This window comes from Adiantum capillus-veneris, chromosome 16 (genome assembly GCF_014529385.1).
Source record: "Adiantum capillus-veneris isolate H3 chromosome 16, ASM1452938v2, whole genome shotgun sequence".
NCBI classification, from domain to species: domain Eukaryota; kingdom Viridiplantae; phylum Streptophyta; class Polypodiopsida; order Polypodiales; family Pteridaceae; genus Adiantum; species Adiantum capillus-veneris.
Genome location: NC_140946.1, coordinates 150,971,518 through 150,990,301, shown reverse-complemented (window position 1 = coordinate 150,990,301; position 18,784 = coordinate 150,971,518). Strand labels below are relative to the sequence as shown.

Genomic DNA, 18,784 nt, shown 5'->3' with positions numbered 1-18,784 from the left:
ATGAGGGAATTTTTCCTGACCATACCATCTCTGGCACTGAATCCTTCTGCAAAACCTTGCTAGGAGATCTATTTACAAGATGAACAGCTGTTGATACAGCTTCAGCCCAAAACCCATTTGGCAGCTGTGCATTAGACAACATACTTCTGACCTTCTCTTGTATGGTCCTATTCATCCTCTCAGCAACACCATTTTGAGGAGGATTGTAAGGAGCAGTAAGCTCACGTTTTATACCTTTTGACTCACAAAAGTCGTGAAAGGCCTTTGAAACATACTCTCCACCATTGTCAATGCGTAAGCATTTAAGCTTCTTGCCACTCTGATTCTCCACAAGTGTCACAAACGTTTTGAAAACACTAAACGCTTCATCCTTGTGCTTGAGAAAGTAAACCCATACTTTCCTCGAGTAATCATCTATAAATGTCATAAAGTAAGAAGCTCCCCCTAGAGATAGGTTAGGCATAGGTCCACACAAATCACTATGAACAAGTGCCAACTGTGTATCTCTTCTACTGCTTCTATGCTTATGTGGCTGCTGTGTTTGCTTACCATACAGACAATGTTCACAGAATTCAAAATCATTAAATGAAAAGCCAGGCAAATAACCAGAACGAGACAAGATTTCCATTCCCTTCTTGGACCTATGTCCTAACCGGCTATGCCACAAAGAAACGTTCGGCTGCTCGGTTACATTGATTACATTCTTAGAGACATTTGATACATAAATCATGTAAAGTCCTCCAGACTTTACTCCATGTGCTACTGTCATAGAACCCTTGGATATCTTCCACATGTTCTGTCCAAAAGTGGTGACGTAGCCAGCATCATCAAGTAAACCTGTGCTGATCAAGCTCTTTGTAATTGCGGGAACATGTCTCACATTCTTCAGCGTGAAAGAAGAGCCATTCTGAAACTTCAATTGAACATCTCCAACACCTAAGATCTCACATGTCTGCCCATTGCCTAGCCGAACATGATCTTTTGTGGTCACATAAGAGGTAAACCACTCCTTGTTTGGAGACACATGAAGTGATGCCCCTGAGTCTATAATCCAGTCACTCAGTGCATTTCCATCAGATGATGTAAGAAGAGCTGAGTCCATTGTATTCTTCAAGAAGTAGATGTCTCCTGACACTAAACTGTCATCCTCTGCAACAGTGTTTGTCACATTTATTTCTTGAATCTTCAATGAGGACTTGTTCTTCTCACCATGGTCTTCAGCTTTCTCTTTGCTTTTTTCTGCTTTCCATTCTCTGTAGTCTCTTTTCATGTGACCCTTCTTGCCACAATGGTAGCATTCTATGTCACTCTTGCCTTTAGCACTGCGGGACTTGCTACGAGACTGATTCCTCTTTCCACCTTTGTACTTTTCTTTGGTCCTTCCCCTGACAACTAAGGCTCTTCCTTTTCCTTTGTCCATTGTCTTTCTATTGGTTTCTTCAGTAAGAAGACTTCCTTCTAAACCTGCTATGTTCAAACCATCTGGAGGTGCAAAATTACTCAAAGCTGTGCGAAAAGTGTCCCAACTTTCCGGCAATGTGATCAACAGGAACATAGCTCTAATAGGTTTATCAAACTTGACACCTTGAGCAGACAACTGACTATAGATTGTGTTGAATTCATTCAGATGATTGGACATAGGTGTCCCTTCTTTCATCTTCAAGTCAACAAGCTTCTTAAGCCAGTATACCTGTGAAGCTGCACTTTGCTTCTCAGAAAGATCACTCAGCTTTAACCATGCTTGATAAGCCGACATCTCGTCTGCTACATTGAAGTAAACTCTTTCTGCCAAAGTTAGCATAATGGTAGAAAGTTTCAATTCATCCATTTCGCTCCATTCATCTTCGTCCATATCTTCTGGTTTTATCCCCTTGAGCTTTATAGGTTTTATCTGCTTCTTTTGTACCACGTGCCAAATCTGCTTCTTCCACAATGGGAAATTGGTTCCATCCAGCTTCTTGATATTGTAAAGAGCAGTGTCCTGTGATCCAGCCATAGCTACGCTTCACAGTAGTTTACTTTTCTGGGAAAAATTCGGCAGAGTTTCCCCTGTAAACTGACCTCTGAACCAATATCAACGTGTCAAATGAACCAAGAAAGCTTCAGATTCTGCATAAATTTTGGCAGAGTCTCCTTTGTAAAATGGCTTTGGTGTACTAAAAACAGACCAAAAAACAACTCAAAAAACACTGTCTCTCTAACATTGTAAGCTGCGGGTAAACCTGTCCTGCACCTGTACTGTCTCTCACTGACCTGTCACTGTCCTGTAAGCATAGACTGCGGCAATGCCTCAACGGCAGTAAAGCAAAGATGCAATCCCAACTGTCTAACTCACAATCAATACATCCTAGCTGCCTATCTAAGGGTGCTCGAGGGATCGCTCCAAGACCTGTATCACCGAAAGGATCTCAACATTCGAGAATCCCCCAGCTCAATAAAACCTCACTCGACCCTCAACAAAGGCTGCAGTAAATCTCACACTACATAGACTTCCCACAAAGTCATACATCCACAAATTTCCCACTGTATGTTGTAACCGCTGCGGCGGTTGTTTGCTGCGTGACTCACAGCCAGCAAACCCTCAACAGACATACATCATCTCTGACAATACATCCCATGTGGTGTTGGGGTATAAAGCCCAATGTGGTCGCCTAGGTAAGTGGGCGGGCCGCCAGGTATGTACACATATTCTTTTGTAAAAACCTAATAAGAACTCACTATGCTCTATACATTACAGTAGAGCGAGTTCACCATATCGTCGTGCTCTTCTTTTCGCACTCTCTCTCGCGTCGCACTTTTGCTCGTACTCCTTCAACTGGTATCAGAGCTCAGATCGAGGCTCGGGGCAGCACTGCAGGAGTCTAGAGTCACCAACTCAGATTGGAGTGAAATTCGACAGGCGAAGACACGGCCCCAAATTCCGTGGGAAATCTCGAAGGACTCGGTGTTCTCAGAATTTCATTCTGAGGTCATCTCGGCCACCTTTCAGCTTCGACAAAGGTCTGCGCAGGCCATTTTCGACTACATGGTCTCGGCGGGTGCAGATCTGACTCTGCAAATTTGGGGTTTTCGGCCTACGACTGCAGGTGCTGAGGATATCAACACTCCTAGAGTGTTGATTTGTGGCTGTCTACACATCGAAGGACGACTCACAGTTCTTGGAGGCGTGTCACATACAACACGGACGCATCTACACACAGACTGCACGCGCCATCCACTAGTTCATCAGGTAGCTTGTGTTTGCTTCTTGATATTCCAGATTCATCCTGAAATTGCAGGTACTTCCACATGGGATGTATTGTCAGAGATGATGTATGTGTGTTGAGGGTTTGCTGGCTGTGAGTCACGCAGCAAACAACCGCAGCAGCTGTTACAACATACAGTGGGAAATTTGTGGATGTATGACTTTGTGGGAAGTCTATGTACTCTCGGATTTACTGCAACCTTTGTTGAGGGTCAAGTGAGGTTTTATTGAGCTGGGGGATTCTCGAATGTTGAGATCCTTTCGGTGATACAGGTCTTGAAGCGATCCCTCGAGCACCCTTAGATAGGCAGCTAGGATGTATTGACTGTGAGTTAGACAGTTGGGATTGCATCTTTACTTTACCGCCATTGAGGCATTGTCGCAGTCTATGCTTACAGGACAGTGACAGGACAGTCAGAGACAGTACAGGTGCAGGACAGGTTTAACCGCAGCTTAGAGTGTTAGAGAGACAATGGTTTTTTGAGCTGTTTTTTGGTCTGTTTTTAGTACAGAGCCATTTTACAAAGGAGACTCTGCCAAAATTTCTGCAGAATCTGAAGCTTTCTTGGTTCATTTGACAGGTTGATATTGGTTCAGAGGTCAGTTTACAAGGAAAACTCTGCCGAATTTTTCCCAGGAAAGTAAACTACTATGAAGCGTAGCTATGGCTGGATCACAGGACACTGCTCTTTACAATATCAAGAAGCTGGATGGAACCAATTTCCCATTGTGGAAGAAGCAGATTTGGCACGTGTTGGTACAAAAGAAGCATATAAAACCTATAAAGCTCAAGGAAATAAAACCAGAAGATATGGACGAAGATGAATGGAGCGAAATGGATGAATTGGCACTTTCTACCATTATGCTGACTTTGGTAGAAATCGTTTACTTCAATGTAGCAGACGAGATGTCGGCTTATCAAGCATGGTTAAAGCTGAGTGATCTTTGTGAGAAGCAGAGTGCAGCTTCACATGTATACTGGCTTAAGAAGCTTGTTGACTTGAAGATGAAAGAAGGGACACCTATGTCCAATCATCTGAATGAATTCAACACAATCTATAGTCAGTTGTCAGCTCAAGGTGTCAAGTTTGATGAACCTGTTAGAGCTATGTTCCTGTTGATCACATTGCCGGAAAGTTGGGACACTTTTCGTACAGCTTTGAGTAATTCTGCACCTCCATATGGTTTGAACATAGCAGGTGTAGAAGGAAGTCTGCTTACTGAAGAAACCAATAGAAAGACAATGGACAAAGGCAAAGGAAGAGCCTTAGTTGTCAGGGGAAGGACCAAAGAAAAGTACAAAGGTGGAAAGAGGAATCAGTCTCGTAGCAAGTCCCGCAGTGCTAAAGGCAAGAGTGACATAGAATGCTACCATTGTGGCAAGAAGGGTCATATGAAAAGAGACTGCAGAGAATGGAAAGCAGAAAAAGGCAAAGAGAAAGCTGAAGACCATGGTGAGAAGAACAAGTCCTCAGTGAAGATTCAAGAAATAAATGTGACAAACACTGTTGCAAAGGATGACAGTTTAGTGTCAGGAGACATCTACTTCTTGAAGAATACAATGGACTCAGCTCTTCTTACAGCATCTGATGGAAATGCACAGAGTGACTGGATTATAGACTCAGGGGCATCACTTCATGTGTCTCCAAACAAGGAGTGGTTTACCTCTTATGTGACCACTAAAGATCATGCTACAAAGGGTATGCGTATATGCTATGGGAGTCAGGAGCTAAGTGTAAAGGGTTTTACAGACTCAGATTATGCAGGTGACTTAGACAACCGAAGGTCTACGTCAGGGTATGTCTTTACATTGGCTGGTGGAGCAGTATTATGGCGTTCTAGATTACAAGATTGTGTTACTCAGTCTACTACAGAGGCTGAATATGTTGCAGCATCAGAGGCATGCAAAGAATCAATTTGGCTTAATCGACTAGTAACAGATTTGGGAATCAAAGAAGAGATGCCTGTGTTATATTGTGATAGTCAAAGTGCTATACAATTGGCTTGCAATCCAGTTTATCACTCAAAGACAAAGCATGTGCATGTGAAGTATCATTTCATCAGGGAAATGCTCGAGGATAAGCAACTTCAGCTTGTCAAAGTTCACACCACAAAAAATCCTGCTGATCTACTTACAAAAAGACTTCCCTCAGAGAGCTTTGCGCATTTTCGCAAGCAGTTAGGTGTAGGGTAGTACATCACTTCTCTACATCTCTTGTATATTAGCTTGTATAGTAGCTTCTCTCACACTTAAAGTACCACATTGGACTTTAAGTGGGAGGTTGTTGGGGTATAAAGCCCAATGTGGTCGCCCAGGTAAGTGGGCGGGCCGCCAAGTATGTACACATATTCTTTTGTAAAAACCTAATAAGAACTCACTATGCTCTACACATTACAGTAGAGCGATTTCACCATATCGTCGTGCTCTTCTTCTCGCACTCTCTCTCGTGTCGACTTCCGCTCGTACTCCTTCATGTGGAAGTACCTGCAATGTCAGGATGAAATCTGGAATATCAAGCAGCAAACACAAACTACCTGATGAACTAGTGGATGTCGCCTACAGTCTGTGTGTAGATGCGCCCGTGTCGTATGTGACACGCCTCCAAGAACTATGAGCCGTCCTTCGATGTGTAGACAGCCACAAATCAACACTCTGCGAGTGTCGATATCCTCAGCACCTGCAGTCGTAGGCCGAAAACCCCAAATTTGCAGAGTCGGATCTGCACCCGTGGAGACCACGTAGTCGAAAATGGCCTGCGCAGACCTTTGTCGAAGCCGAACGGTGGCCGAGATGACCTCAGAATGAAATTCTAACAACACCAAGCCCTTCGGGCTTGACCCACGAGATTTGGGGCTGTGTCTTCGCCTGTCAAATTTCACTCCAATCAGAGTTGGTGACTCTAGCCTCCTGCAGTGCTGTCCCGAGCCTCGATCTGAGCTCTGATACCAATTGAAGGAGTACGAGTGGAAGTGCGACACGAGAGAGAGTGCGAGAAGAAGAGAACGACAATATGGTGAACTCGTTCTACTGTGATGTGTAGAGCATAGTGATTTCTTATTAGGTTTTTACAAAAGAATATGTGTACATACCTGGCGGCCCGCCCACTTACCTGGGCGACCACATTGGGCTTTATACCCCAACATCGTCCCTGCTCAAAGATGCAACATCTATGAGCAGAGAAGGACCACCTCCTTTGTGATTGCAGCCTCCATTGCACTCGAAGCGCAGTGCTGTGTCAGCGTATCAGACTTTCACGACACATCGAGGAGTGTCCCTGCTTGTGAGAACATACCTGGAGCATACCTAGAGTGGAAGCAATGACGATTAAACACAATTTAAATTTCTCAAGTATAGCATATATACAAGAATGGACAAAAAGGCACGTGAATACAATATTTGTATTATAAAATGGAGCAAAATTGTTCAAATACAATGTTTATGTCTTTAAAAGGTCTCTCTCACATCCTCACATAGCTCAGCATAACTCCCTATGTCTATATAGAGCTCTCCGTTTAGGTAGATGTCCTCCATTTCATTTTGTAGATCCTCTACATACACCACATAGAGATTAGCATCTTGATGCTCGTCTAGCACCACCTCAACAGCTTCTGACTGAGCATATTCTCCGATCTCCTCCATTGATTCCGCTGTGACTGGTACATGGTAGCCCTCATACGTCCGTGCACTACGAGGGGCTACCTCTATGACGTACCACCAGTTTGATGCTGACTTTTTAGGATGAAATATCACCTGCCAGAGCCACATAACTTACATGAGATCTTCCAAGCACATAACTTCTAAAATTGGATGTTAACTATTTACATACTTACTTGTTCACAATGCTCGAGTAGTACGAAAGTGTCTCTTAGGTCGGTCCATGTTTTAGTTGAGTCCACCTCAAGGAAACCAGACTCTCCTCTGCACACAGTAGCATTGCACCCTCTATGTTTATCTTGAACCATTGCACGTCGAAAAAGTCAACAAAATATCCTCTATAATTGATCCTCAAAATCTCTTGTACCGTGCCGAAGTAAGTGAGTTTCACCACCACAGGATCTGCATCAGAGGACCATTGTCGACTAGACTATTCAAATTTGCCATGACTCCACAATCTTGAGTAAAACACTTTTTGTCGATCCGTTCCACCCTAAAATGTTGGCCATTACACCATGCTGATGTGTATGACTTATACTACAACCAACAAAGATTATGAGTGGCCGTTCAAACATCTAGAAAGTTGCTAGTCATACATTGCAAACTTACCTTGGTCGTGCAACCCCAAGATTAGTCCCACTTCTCCTCAGTCACTTCTTCAGTGCAGTGTTGTGCACTTTTCAATTGGTTGTGCAACCATCTTAAGCTCATGAATGTTGGTAGGCTCTCCAGACCCACCGGTTAATGCATCGTTAGGAGAGGTGTGAATTGAATTGTAATCCATCCCCAAATTTCACAAGATCTTTCTTGCTTCCTCTCTGGATTTTGGAATCACATTATCAGCTAGCAGTATGTGCTCTTTAAGCAATCTACACAGCAAAAAAAATACGGTACACTTGTGTAAGTAATCTATCAAATCATTATACATCTAGATTTTTTTATTGAATTAAACACATTGTCATAGATCACCTGAAAAGCGCTGTGACGCTAGTGTTACTCCATCCAAACTTTGCCTACATGTTGAAAAGAACCAGGAGCGACTTCAATCTAGACACACATGCTCTATCATACAATGGCGTATACGAACATGTCTATTGGGTTGCAAGATTGCTGCCTGTTGGCCATCGTCAAAGTCTGATGAGTTATGATTGGCAACAACTCGATCTATAATAGATGGAAGCTTGCCAAATTCACGAACGTGCTGCAAAGAAACTCGTCTTGTCCGTCACACAGCATGCTTGTATTGATTACAAGGACATAAGATTCTTGTTGAGAGATAGGTGTTTCGGTTGGACGGCCCCATATCCTCGTCACTACTCATAATGGATGTAAAAACCTTATAACGTGGACATAATTTTAATCTTCTATTGGCATCCTCCGTCTCTCTCTCTCTTTCTCTCTCTCTCTCTCTCTCTCTCTCTCTCTCTCTTTGTTCACACTGTAAACTACCTCACATTCTCTAGTCATGTTCGATCCCCACATTCCTCGGTCTAGAGGTGCACAGAGATCAGAACCACCGAGTTATACTCTTGTGTTTATTGGTCAATGCCTATATTTGTGGCTACGAGAAATCTACACACCCATGTCTACATGATAGTGCATGTAGTGGACAAAACCCCTTTGCCTCTTTTGTAGTTGTAGCAATTCACAACATCTTAACATCTCTTCACAACAGATCTTTGTTCGAGGGATTTCTTAGCACATTACATGTTGGCCTCCAATCGGAGTATCATGCCGTTGAAAGCTTTCCAACTTAAGGTCGCATCCGTAGAGAGGAAGAGAGGGATCATCGTTCGCCTAACTCTAATGTTTTTTTCGTAATCCCGAAGGTAGACTTTAATATAAAAACTAAATCCAAAATCTAATCTTAAATCTAACCTAATTGAACATATGGTGATTCTGAGCTAATTGAACATGGTTAGTGGGTGAGTTAATAGGTGTCAGATTCTGATGGGAATATACATATTGTTGTGTAACTAGTGTTTGCTCTTTGGGCAAAGACTTCATTGACATGCCCTAAAATCTAACCTAAATCTAATCTAATTTTAAATCTAACCTAAACTAAATGTAATCTAACTTAAATCTAAATCTAATATAATCTTAAATCTTGTTTTAATCTTAAATCTAAATCTAATCTAATCTTCAACTCAACATAAACCTAAATCTAATCCTATCTTAAATCCTAAACCTAAATGTAATCTAATTTAAATCGAACCTAGCTAATCTTAAATCTTGCCCTAATTTTAAATATAACGTAAATCTAAATCGAACTTAGTTTTAAACTCAACATAAATATAAATCTACATGTAATCTAACCTAATCTTAAATATAATTTAAATCTTAACCTAATCTTAGGTCTAACCTATTTGTAAATTTAGCATAAATTTTAAATATAAGTTAAATGTAATCCAAATTAATTTTAGATCTTAATCTAACCTAATTTTAATTAAATGTAATTTTAAATCTAACCTAACCCTAAATCTTAATATATCATTTCATTTCATATTTTCTCTACTTTTTATCTCTCTCTCTCTCTCTCTCTCTCTCTCTCTCTCTCTTTCTTTTCTCCCCTTACCTCTCTCTTTTCATCTTCTCCCCCCCCTCTCTCTTTGTTTCTCTCTCTCTCTCTCTCTCTTTCTTTTCTCCCCTTACCTCTCTCTTTTCATCTTCTCCCCCCTCTCTCTTTGTTTCTCTCTTCTCTCTCTCTCTCTCTCTCTCTCTCTCTCTCTCTCTCTCTCTCTCTCTCTCTCTCTCTCGCTCATTCTCTCTTTTTACTCTCTCTTCCTCTCTCAATGTGTGTGTATGCATTCTTCATTTATGCATGTGTGTATGTATGTGTTTTTTGTTTTTGCATGTGTGTACTCTCTCTCTCTCTCTCTCTCTCTCTCTCTCTCTCTCTCTCTTTGAAAGAGAGAGAGGGAGGGAGAGAGAGAGAAAGAGGCAAAAGGAACATGAGAGAGAGGAGAGGGAAGGAACATACATGTCTCTCCTTTCTCTCCTCATGTGTGTGTGTATGTGTGTGTGTGTGGGGAAGAAAGAGAGAGAGAGGGAGAGCGCGCGTTTACCTCTTTTGCTTGAGCGTCGAAACTCAGATCTAAGATCCGAGTTTCTGGCACTCTCGGTTTATTTTTTACCCTTTTCAACGTCGGTATGAGCGTCACTATGGGTGTCTCTATAGGCATCGCTATGCAACAAAGAAATTAGAGATGCCTATAGTGACACTCATGGTGACATCGTGGATTTTCACTTTTGAGCGTCGCTAATGTGAAGTACCTCTTGTAGTGTTAGGTGTTTATACTTGTAATTAGTGAAGGAGCTATAATTTGGTTCTTGTAGACTTATTTGTCTATTGTGCCTTACATTAATAGACTTCTCTGTTTCTTTGATTGAGTGAAAATTTTGTAGTCCAACAAGTCTTCAAAATAAACTTTGAAACACTTTAGTTATCTTTTCTTGGTGATTGAGCATCAATATTGTGATTCATTTTCTCATCCAATCTTTCTCTACCTCTCTCTAAAGATCTTCACATTTGTCTCAGCAAAACAGTAAGGACGATGTTATTGACACACAAAGGATGCAACATTGGCACCAGATGATGTGTATTTTTCTCGCTTGATTTGTTACGTACTTCTCTCCCCTGCCTCTACCACTCTATAACAATGTCTTGTGATGTGGCAACTCGATTTTAATTGATGGCGGAGAACTCTGGCAGCACTAGGTGGAGGGAGCTTTTTGCATAATATTAGAGAATCTAGGAAAAAGTATATAGAGAGCTTTTTCATTGGATTTGCCAAAACATTCCTTTGCCAAAAAAATATCCCTCAAAAGCTCCCTCGAAAAGCTCTCTCGATTCCCGAAATCCCGTCCGTTGATATACTATTTAAAGAGGAAGTGAACCATGTATTAGGCATCACATGTGTTAGGTTCCCCTTGATGGACGGCTATGGAAACCTTTTGTGGCATTATGTGGCTGGTAGAACTCCTTGTACATATGGGCAGTTGTGAGTGTGGAGTTAACTTGTGCTAGTCAAATCCCTTGGTGGTGCGTTGTTGTTGGCAGACCCTATTGGTGTTGGTTGGTTGTATGGGATCATACTCGAGCATCCTAGGTCAGGTATGATAGCGATCTTAAGGGTGGACTTGGCCGGCCCTTATGATCTAAGGGGGTTTTCCCACTCTATGGAGGGAACACTCACAATAGCATAATTGTGAAAATTTGGTTGTGATGGGGCAATTTTATGTGGATGCTGAGTTGGCTAAAGTAAAAAAGTAAAATCCTTTCTTAGTAATTTTGGCAAAAAAGAGAGGAATGAGTAGCTCAAGAGAAGGGGAAAGGAGATCTTTGGAAGGATTATTATCGGTATTTTGGGAAGTATGCACTCAATATGCGATGCATTAAAGAAGGAGGGAAGAGAAGGAAAGATTTTGCAGAGAAAACATGGAATCTTTGTCAGCATTGCTAATTGATTGCGGACTTCTAGAGTTGTCGATCTCCATCACTCATGCTTTGTGTGGGAGACAATAGAGTAAAATTTATCATGTGTTGGAGGTTTTGGATCCTAATTATTTCGGCACATACAATCTAATCTTGATATTCTTCTAGGGTGAACTCATCAAGGTGTGTGCCAATAGGATTTCAAGAATATGTACCATTGATTGGTTCTAGTTAGCTTATTGGGTTCTTGAATTTGGACCAATTTATAGTTTTTGGCTCCTTATTCTATTCAAATATACTCTATCTCTCTCTAGTCATCTGCAATTGATTAAAATTAAATTGATATATTGTCTTATGCTCTTACACAATGCTTAACTCATCTCAAAGCTAGAGGCCTAGTGCCTACCTAATCTCTCCTTGATCAATAAATTTCTGGACATCATACTCCAAGCATAGCTCAAGATTTCCAACACTATGAAAATCTCCAAGTGTTTACCATGCTGTTTTACCGCTTTTGTAGAGAGAAGGTGCAAATTCAAGTAGAGAAACAAAAGAGAGGAGAGCGGAGGTTTTTTTTGTGTTTAAAATATTACCGTGACAATTTTCGCTATTATTATCGCATTTAGTACCGGTTATATTTGACAACCAAATTTAGCACCTAAACTTTCAAATTTTGACTTAAAATAAACATCCCCCTCCCCCCCCTTCAAATTTTTGTGTTTCCCTCCTCTCAATAAAAATTAAAGAATATTGTATAGAATTTTCAAATTCAAAAAAGAAGAGAGAGAGAGAGAGAGAGAGAGAGAGAGAGAGAGAGAGAGAGAGAGAGAGAGAGAGAGAGAGAGAGAGAGAGAGAAAGAGGGGAAGAGGAGGAGGAAGGGATATAAGATTACAGTTGGTTACAACTGAAATAATCACTATCAATTGATTAACATAATTGAGCATATTCCCAAATCTAAAGAGAGGAAGAGGGGGGAGAGAGAGATGAATGGATTACACGACCAAAAAACTTCATAACTACAAAATATTTATGAATCATTTCCAAAATATCTCTACATGAGGCCAATTCTAAGCCCATGGCTCCTAAATCAATAAAGAGAGAAATGGAATTGTCGTTTGTGGATGCATTGCCTTCATCATCTTCGAGTTCGTCATCCTCCATCTCATCATCATGAAAATCATCCTCGCTAAGACTTGCTGCTACCAGACTTGATTCATCAACCTCCCTCTCCTCTGTTTCCACCTCATCCAAAGTCGGGGGTGGAAGAGGGTTGAAGATAGTCTCCACTTCATTAGTGGAAAAAATGGTTCTCTCTTGACGTGTTACAGGAATTACGAACCAAAGTTTTGGTTGGTGGATTGCTGGGATATAGATGACCTATAAAATAGAATCTCAAAGTGAGTAACATTGGTATAACTAATGCTACAAGAAAATAAGAATAAAAAAGGTACATGTCACTTGCTCACAATTGCACAGTAAAACTAAATTGTCATACCTCCCTATGTGAATATGTACACTAGAGTCCACCATGTAGAGGCCATTCTCATGTCTTCAAGACACATTTGCAAACCACTTGCACTCGAAGATGAAGGTATGAAAGGTTCTAAAATTAACCTTTCGTATCCTTTCAATAGTTCCGAAAAACCTGGCTTCATCACCGTCGTGTCAAAGTTGCCCATGATGGCACAATCCATGGTGGTTCTACACTCGTCAATGTGGTGCGTACGAAAGTGATGACCCTTTGACCACAAAGAGTCAAAGGAAAGGCACTACAAATTAGAAAAATATATTAATTTATCAAATACATTTAAAAGATAATTTCAAGGAAAAAAAATACAATATGGTTTAGGTATATCAGTACTCTACCTTTGGTACACAGCCTCGTGCATACTCCCATTCTTTGCTGGTGATGTCTTCTTCGCCTGCTTTTGCCTCAGTCATTCTCTCATGAATCCACTCTACACTAATGATATCTGGGAAACATGCAAGGTGTCTAGGCACTGGGGGTGCCCTCCTTCCTCCATGTGCTTGTTTCCGAATGCTTCCCTCTCTTACAAACGCCTTGCCTTTGCCACTGTCCACAAGTCCACCTACTTGGTCATAATCTTTGCATTGAGAATACAAAAGTTATTGACCACTTAGGATAGATTCATATCCATGTTAAGTAGTTTCCCCTTTCCACTTGGCAAGTGTGAAGTCATCCTTGCATCTTTCTCGTCTAACCACATGTGAGGCATTGAAGGATTAACTTGTGCCAAATACTCTGATATGTAAACAAATGCCTCTTGAACGATCCACCCTTCGGCCATACATGCCTCTGGTTGAGACCGTAGCTGCACAAAATCTTTGAGGGTCTTTCAAAACCTCTCTAAGAAGAAAATCCATCGTACGTACACTACTCCACATGTAGCGATCTCCTCCACCACCTGAATTAAGAGGTGAATTTGACTAAGAAGGACCGATCAAGGAAATGTATCTTCAATGGCACACACAATTTCTGTTGCAAGTGTTTGAGCAACAGGGATAGCATCTACTTCGATTTCCTTGGAGCTCACAAATCTGCAAGAAAACACACGAGGATACACTAAGTGCTAGTTGAAATCATTGTGTACATAAAAAAGGTGTACTTGAGTGGAGTCTTGTGGTGTACCTTACTAGCTCTCCTAGTTTGAAAATAGCGTCCCTGAATTTCTTGTCCTGGCATATACACATACTCATTGGCAGAATGAACTACAATGTAAATCAGGGGAAGGGAAAGTGAGTGATAGTCATACACACAAACTATAAATAGAATAGGGAGTATGAAGATTACCTGAAGTATCTTGTGCCAATCATGGGACTTCAACCCATACAATTGAACACTTCCACCCTTCTTCGCTTTTGTGAAAGCTCCCTTTAGCATCCTCATATATCCTGTTGGTGTGCTAATAGAGGCAATGGCACCCTTCACCTTGTCTAATTCTTCTTTGGCGATGGTAGCTTCTCTATTCCCAAGTCCTTTGTCCTGCCTTTGTGAAGACTTTTGCATCCTACTCATCTATTTGTACACATCTAAGATTGATGTTTCCATCCAGGACCCTCTCTTTGATGAAATTATAGTGCACCTCAATGTGCTTTGTGCTCACATGGAATACTGCATTGTGCCAATCTTATGAAACTTAGGTTATCAAAGCAAATGAAAACCAATCTCTAAACTTGTATGTCCAACTCTTCAAATAGCATTTCCATCGATGCTACCTCACATAGGACCACTACAGTATCCCGGCACCTCCCTCTGTACTAAAGAATGGTACTCCATGTAATAGAAACACTCCCAAGTGATTAGTAGAGTATTTGCATCTATTTACTCTTAGATTTTTACCTTCATGTTAGCCTCATAAAGGAGGGCCATGATTTCATTGCTTTCCGATCCTTTGATAGAAGTTCTACTCTAAGACTAACCTTCTTTGCTGCCGTTTTGTATTTTGTATTAACATGCACCTCATTTGCTTCCAAATCTTCTTTAAGCTACATACTAACTTTATACATCAACACGGAATTTGCCTTCACATAATCAATTCAAGCATGAGAACTAGATTAAACAACAGCTTCAAGTTCTTCTATCATATCCGCAAAGGAGCATTCTTCAAAACTCATGAGATAGAGTCATATGAATATAACAATTCACATCCCTAGAAATCTCTTTGAACATTGCAAACATGTTGTTTTCTCCCATTTGCATAAATCATTAAATTGCCTGCAAGGTACCGAGATTTTAGAAGGTAACCCTAAAAATCTTGAAGGAAAAGCCTCTCTACCCATCAACAACCGAAAAGAGCCATCCTTCTGAGTACCATGTTAAATAAAATACCCCTTCAGTTGAGCTCACATATAATTTTGGAGGTGCACCCCTTGATCATCTTTGCAACCATATGAATGGTTCTATCCGCTGGATTTTAAAACTTCAACGTAACCTTGCACTTTCACATGCTAGCTCTGTGTGTGTGTGTGTGTGTGTGTGTGTGTGTGTGTGTGAGAGAGAGAGAGAGAGAGAGAGAGAGAGAGAGTTCTATTATCATCCTCGGGGGTCACATATGACCTATGGGACCAAATGAACATGTCACGTGGTATGAGTGGAGGTCATAAGTGACTCATGATGCTAAAAAAATGGCTAAAATAAGTGTCACAATAGAGAGTCTACATCGTGGTTGGGAGAGGAGAGCTCATGGATGAATATATGGGGAAAAGAGGACCTAATGTGGTTAAGCACTCAAGTAGTGTGTGGGACTCACTCTCTCGCACTTGACGAGGGCATAAGGTGCAAAGTCGATGAGACTCCTCGCCAGTGTCCCAACGTCTTGTCTCGTAGCGTAGAGAATGGGAGCTAAGACGAATGGAGGCAATGGTGCGGATTGCACTCAAGGGGATGGGCTCAAGGATGTAGGTATGGGTTCGGTTACCTCGTTTGGAAAAAAAGAGAGATTTGAAGTTTGGGGCAATGTTGTGGTGTAGTGGCTGTAGCGAGAACCTTCGAATTTCTCCCAAGCCGTGATACATTGACGTTGTAAGAAGGCCTTATTAACTTGGGAGTCGATCGAGGCATCCTTGACCAAGTGACATGCATCCCATCTTCCAAACCATTTCTTGATGTCAAGCATCCACCCCAAACTTAGTATTTTGCTCTTGTATGTCTTTTGGATATTTTGACTTGATTCATTGGAAGTCGATACAAAGGGTTACGTTGTGTCTTAAGCATGTACTCCACAACCCTTTGCATGCCCAAGACCTCAATGGAAAGCGAGCCAGACTCAAGAAGTAAGAGCATGTAGGGTCTTTGTGTCTTGACTTGGAGAAAGTTGGTGAGAAAACGCTTTTGGACATTCTCAAACTCTTTCCAAGTAGACTTCCCGATGCTACCACCCCACACCTCCACTCCATAAAGAAGCACCGGTGTCACCAATATGTCAAAGAGGTACTTTTTGAGAGCCCAATACTTGATCTCTCTAGCATTGCACATGTTCTCAAATGCATAATAAGCCCTCTTTCCGGTTTCCAAGTGACACATTGCGCAATCCTTCCATTTATGATTGGATGGAACCTCAAGGCCAAGGTACTTGAAGATATCTACCACTTCAAGTTGCTCATTGCTATATACAATGCATGGATTTTCATCATTGAGGGTCTTTACAAGCATAACCTTGGTTTTGGATCCATTCACGATCAGACCGCTATGTAGGCAAAAGCGTTCCAAGACACTCATAAGCTTTTGTGCATCTTCTAAAGTATGTGTCAAGAGCACTACATCATCAGCATAAACTAGCAAAAGCATGATCACCGCATTTTCGATCTTGAACTCTTCTATGCCTTCTTGCTGCATAAAATCAAGAACCATGCATTCCAATTCATCAATGAGTAGCCCAAAGAGGGTTGGGGAAAGTGGGCATCCTTGTTTGACGCCCATGGTGCTGGCAAAAAATTCTAAAATTCCATCTCCCGTGTGTAGTCGACATATCACTTTTTGGTAGATGCGAAAAACTGCATGCATAAATTCTCTCGGTACTTGAAGGCTTTGCATACGCTTCCAAAGATTTCCTCGCGGTACCATGTCAAAAGCTTTTTTGAAATCCACAAGGCAACAATACAACTTTTTTCCTTTCAATCGAAACGCTTTCATAAAAACTCGAAGAGTGACAAGGTGATCAATAGTGCTATGATGCTTTCGAAAACCTGCTTGGCAAAGAGAGAGAGAGAGAGAGAGAGAGAGAGAGAGATCAGAGAGAGAGAGAGAGAGAGAGAGAGAGAGAGAGAGAGAGAGAAGGGAAAAACAAGCTATTATGTTTAACTCTGCTAGATACAAGTATACTCGTCCAGACATACTGGAGTGAATTCTACTAATGGAAATACTTTTGGCGAACCACAAATCAGGGTTGTATGTATAAGCTTGTGAGTACAAGTACTACACGCTTGTCAACTACGCGCCTCTAGCGACCATTTGCATGTAATTAGAGAGCAATGATTGTTGCCGTTGAATTTTCATTTTCTCATTGAATGCAGCAATGAATGACTCCACCCTAGCATTTAGTTCATCTTGGTTGTTTATAGAAGGTTCTCTTCTCAGCCTAAAAGCCTTTTTAACCACTTTGTCCCTTTTTACCACTTTGTTGTTGCCTTTGAATTTGGATTTGGCATGAGTTGGCCAACAATCCAATGTGTTGTCATTAGTAGCATCCATGCTCTTCACTCTTGACCTAGAATATGGAGGGCTCATGTGAGGATCAGAAGTACTAAGGTGATGGCTATTTAGACTAATAGATCTACCTTCAGGTTTCTTAAAGGGTATGGTGTGAGGGTCATTATTATCACTAGAGTAGACAGGTGAGTCAATCCATCTCAAGCGTTGGTCCTCTTGCTGTGGACCCTCGGGCACCTCGACCAATCTCAACTGTCCGTCTTCCTCCAAGACAATCTTCTCCACAGTTTCCGCCGGCCGGCCGTCCTTATCGACGGTCCAGCATGGCTCACTGACATGCGCAGAAATAGCAGCTGGTGGAGCGTTGCTGTCCTGTGTAGGCAAGGTCTCCATGGAAGCTGCAGTTGAAGCGGCAGCTTCTGTAAGCTCTTCATTGGCAGATGATCCCTCTATGGATGTGAATGGGTGTCCTTGCAAGGCAGTCACAGCTGCCGCTGTGGACATGCAATCCGAGCTCAGTACGGCCATGGATCGCCCGGCCATCATGGCTGAAGCGTCAAATGCAGAATTTGTTTCAGCAGTCACCACGTCAGCGGTTGCAGCGCCCTCTACTAATTCTGTCTCTGTACTTGCACGAGTTGGCTCATTTTGCAGTAAAGGCTGTAGAGATTTTATACGGTCGATCTCCAGGCTTTCTGCAGCAGCTAATTCTGCAATCCTCCTCTTTTTTCTGGCCGCCTTGCGGGACACAGAAGCCGTGTGCTGCTGAGCATGATGAAGGCTGATGAAAATGAGAAAGATGATGAGATTAACAAGCAGGAACAAAATGAGGGGGTTGGTGTTGTGAGGCGGTTCGACGTCTGTAGGTGTGGGTAGGAAGAGGCTCCACATGATGCTGCTGCTATGGACTATGAGGGTGTGTGAACTCTCGAGAAAGAGATGAGGGGGAGAGTCAGGTAATTTGTACAAGCACTCAAATAGAGAGGGCGCCGGTCCATTGACGTCGAAGGCAATGACCTGTGAGCATACTCGTCGTGTGCATGTGGCACTGTGGGGGAATCGTAGCCATCGATCGGGATGGATTGAGGGAGAAGGGGCCCAGGCTGCAGTGCAACGCCGACACCCCGTAAATGAGGGGACCTGCTTCCAGGAATGTCAACATGTGGATACAGTAACAGTGGTATCGCTGCACGTATTTCATACACGTTAATTAACGTGCCTGAGGCGGCAAAGCGAGAAGGGACGGGTTGATTGACAGTTTGACTCAATGATTGATCCGC

General features: G+C 41.9%; 1 protein-coding gene across 1 annotated transcript; it reads right to left on the bottom strand.

The window, feature by feature from the left end:
* Positions 1-17,138: 17,138 nt before the first annotated feature.
* LOC147440069 (uncharacterized) lies at positions 17,139-18,423 on the bottom strand. Its single transcript, XM_086484469.1, has one exon. The coding sequence runs from the start codon at positions 18,393-18,395 to the stop codon at positions 17,286-17,288; it is 1,110 nt and encodes a 369-aa protein (XP_086340595.1). The 5' UTR covers positions 18,396-18,423; the 3' UTR covers positions 17,139-17,285.
* Between the last annotated feature and the right edge of the window lie 361 nt (positions 18,424-18,784).

Bases quoted from the DNA above. Each gene is read 5' to 3' on its own strand.
- LOC147440069 (XM_086484469.1), bottom strand. From the start codon at position 18,395: ATGTGGAGCCTCTTCCTACCCACACCTACAGACGTCGAACCGCCTCAC.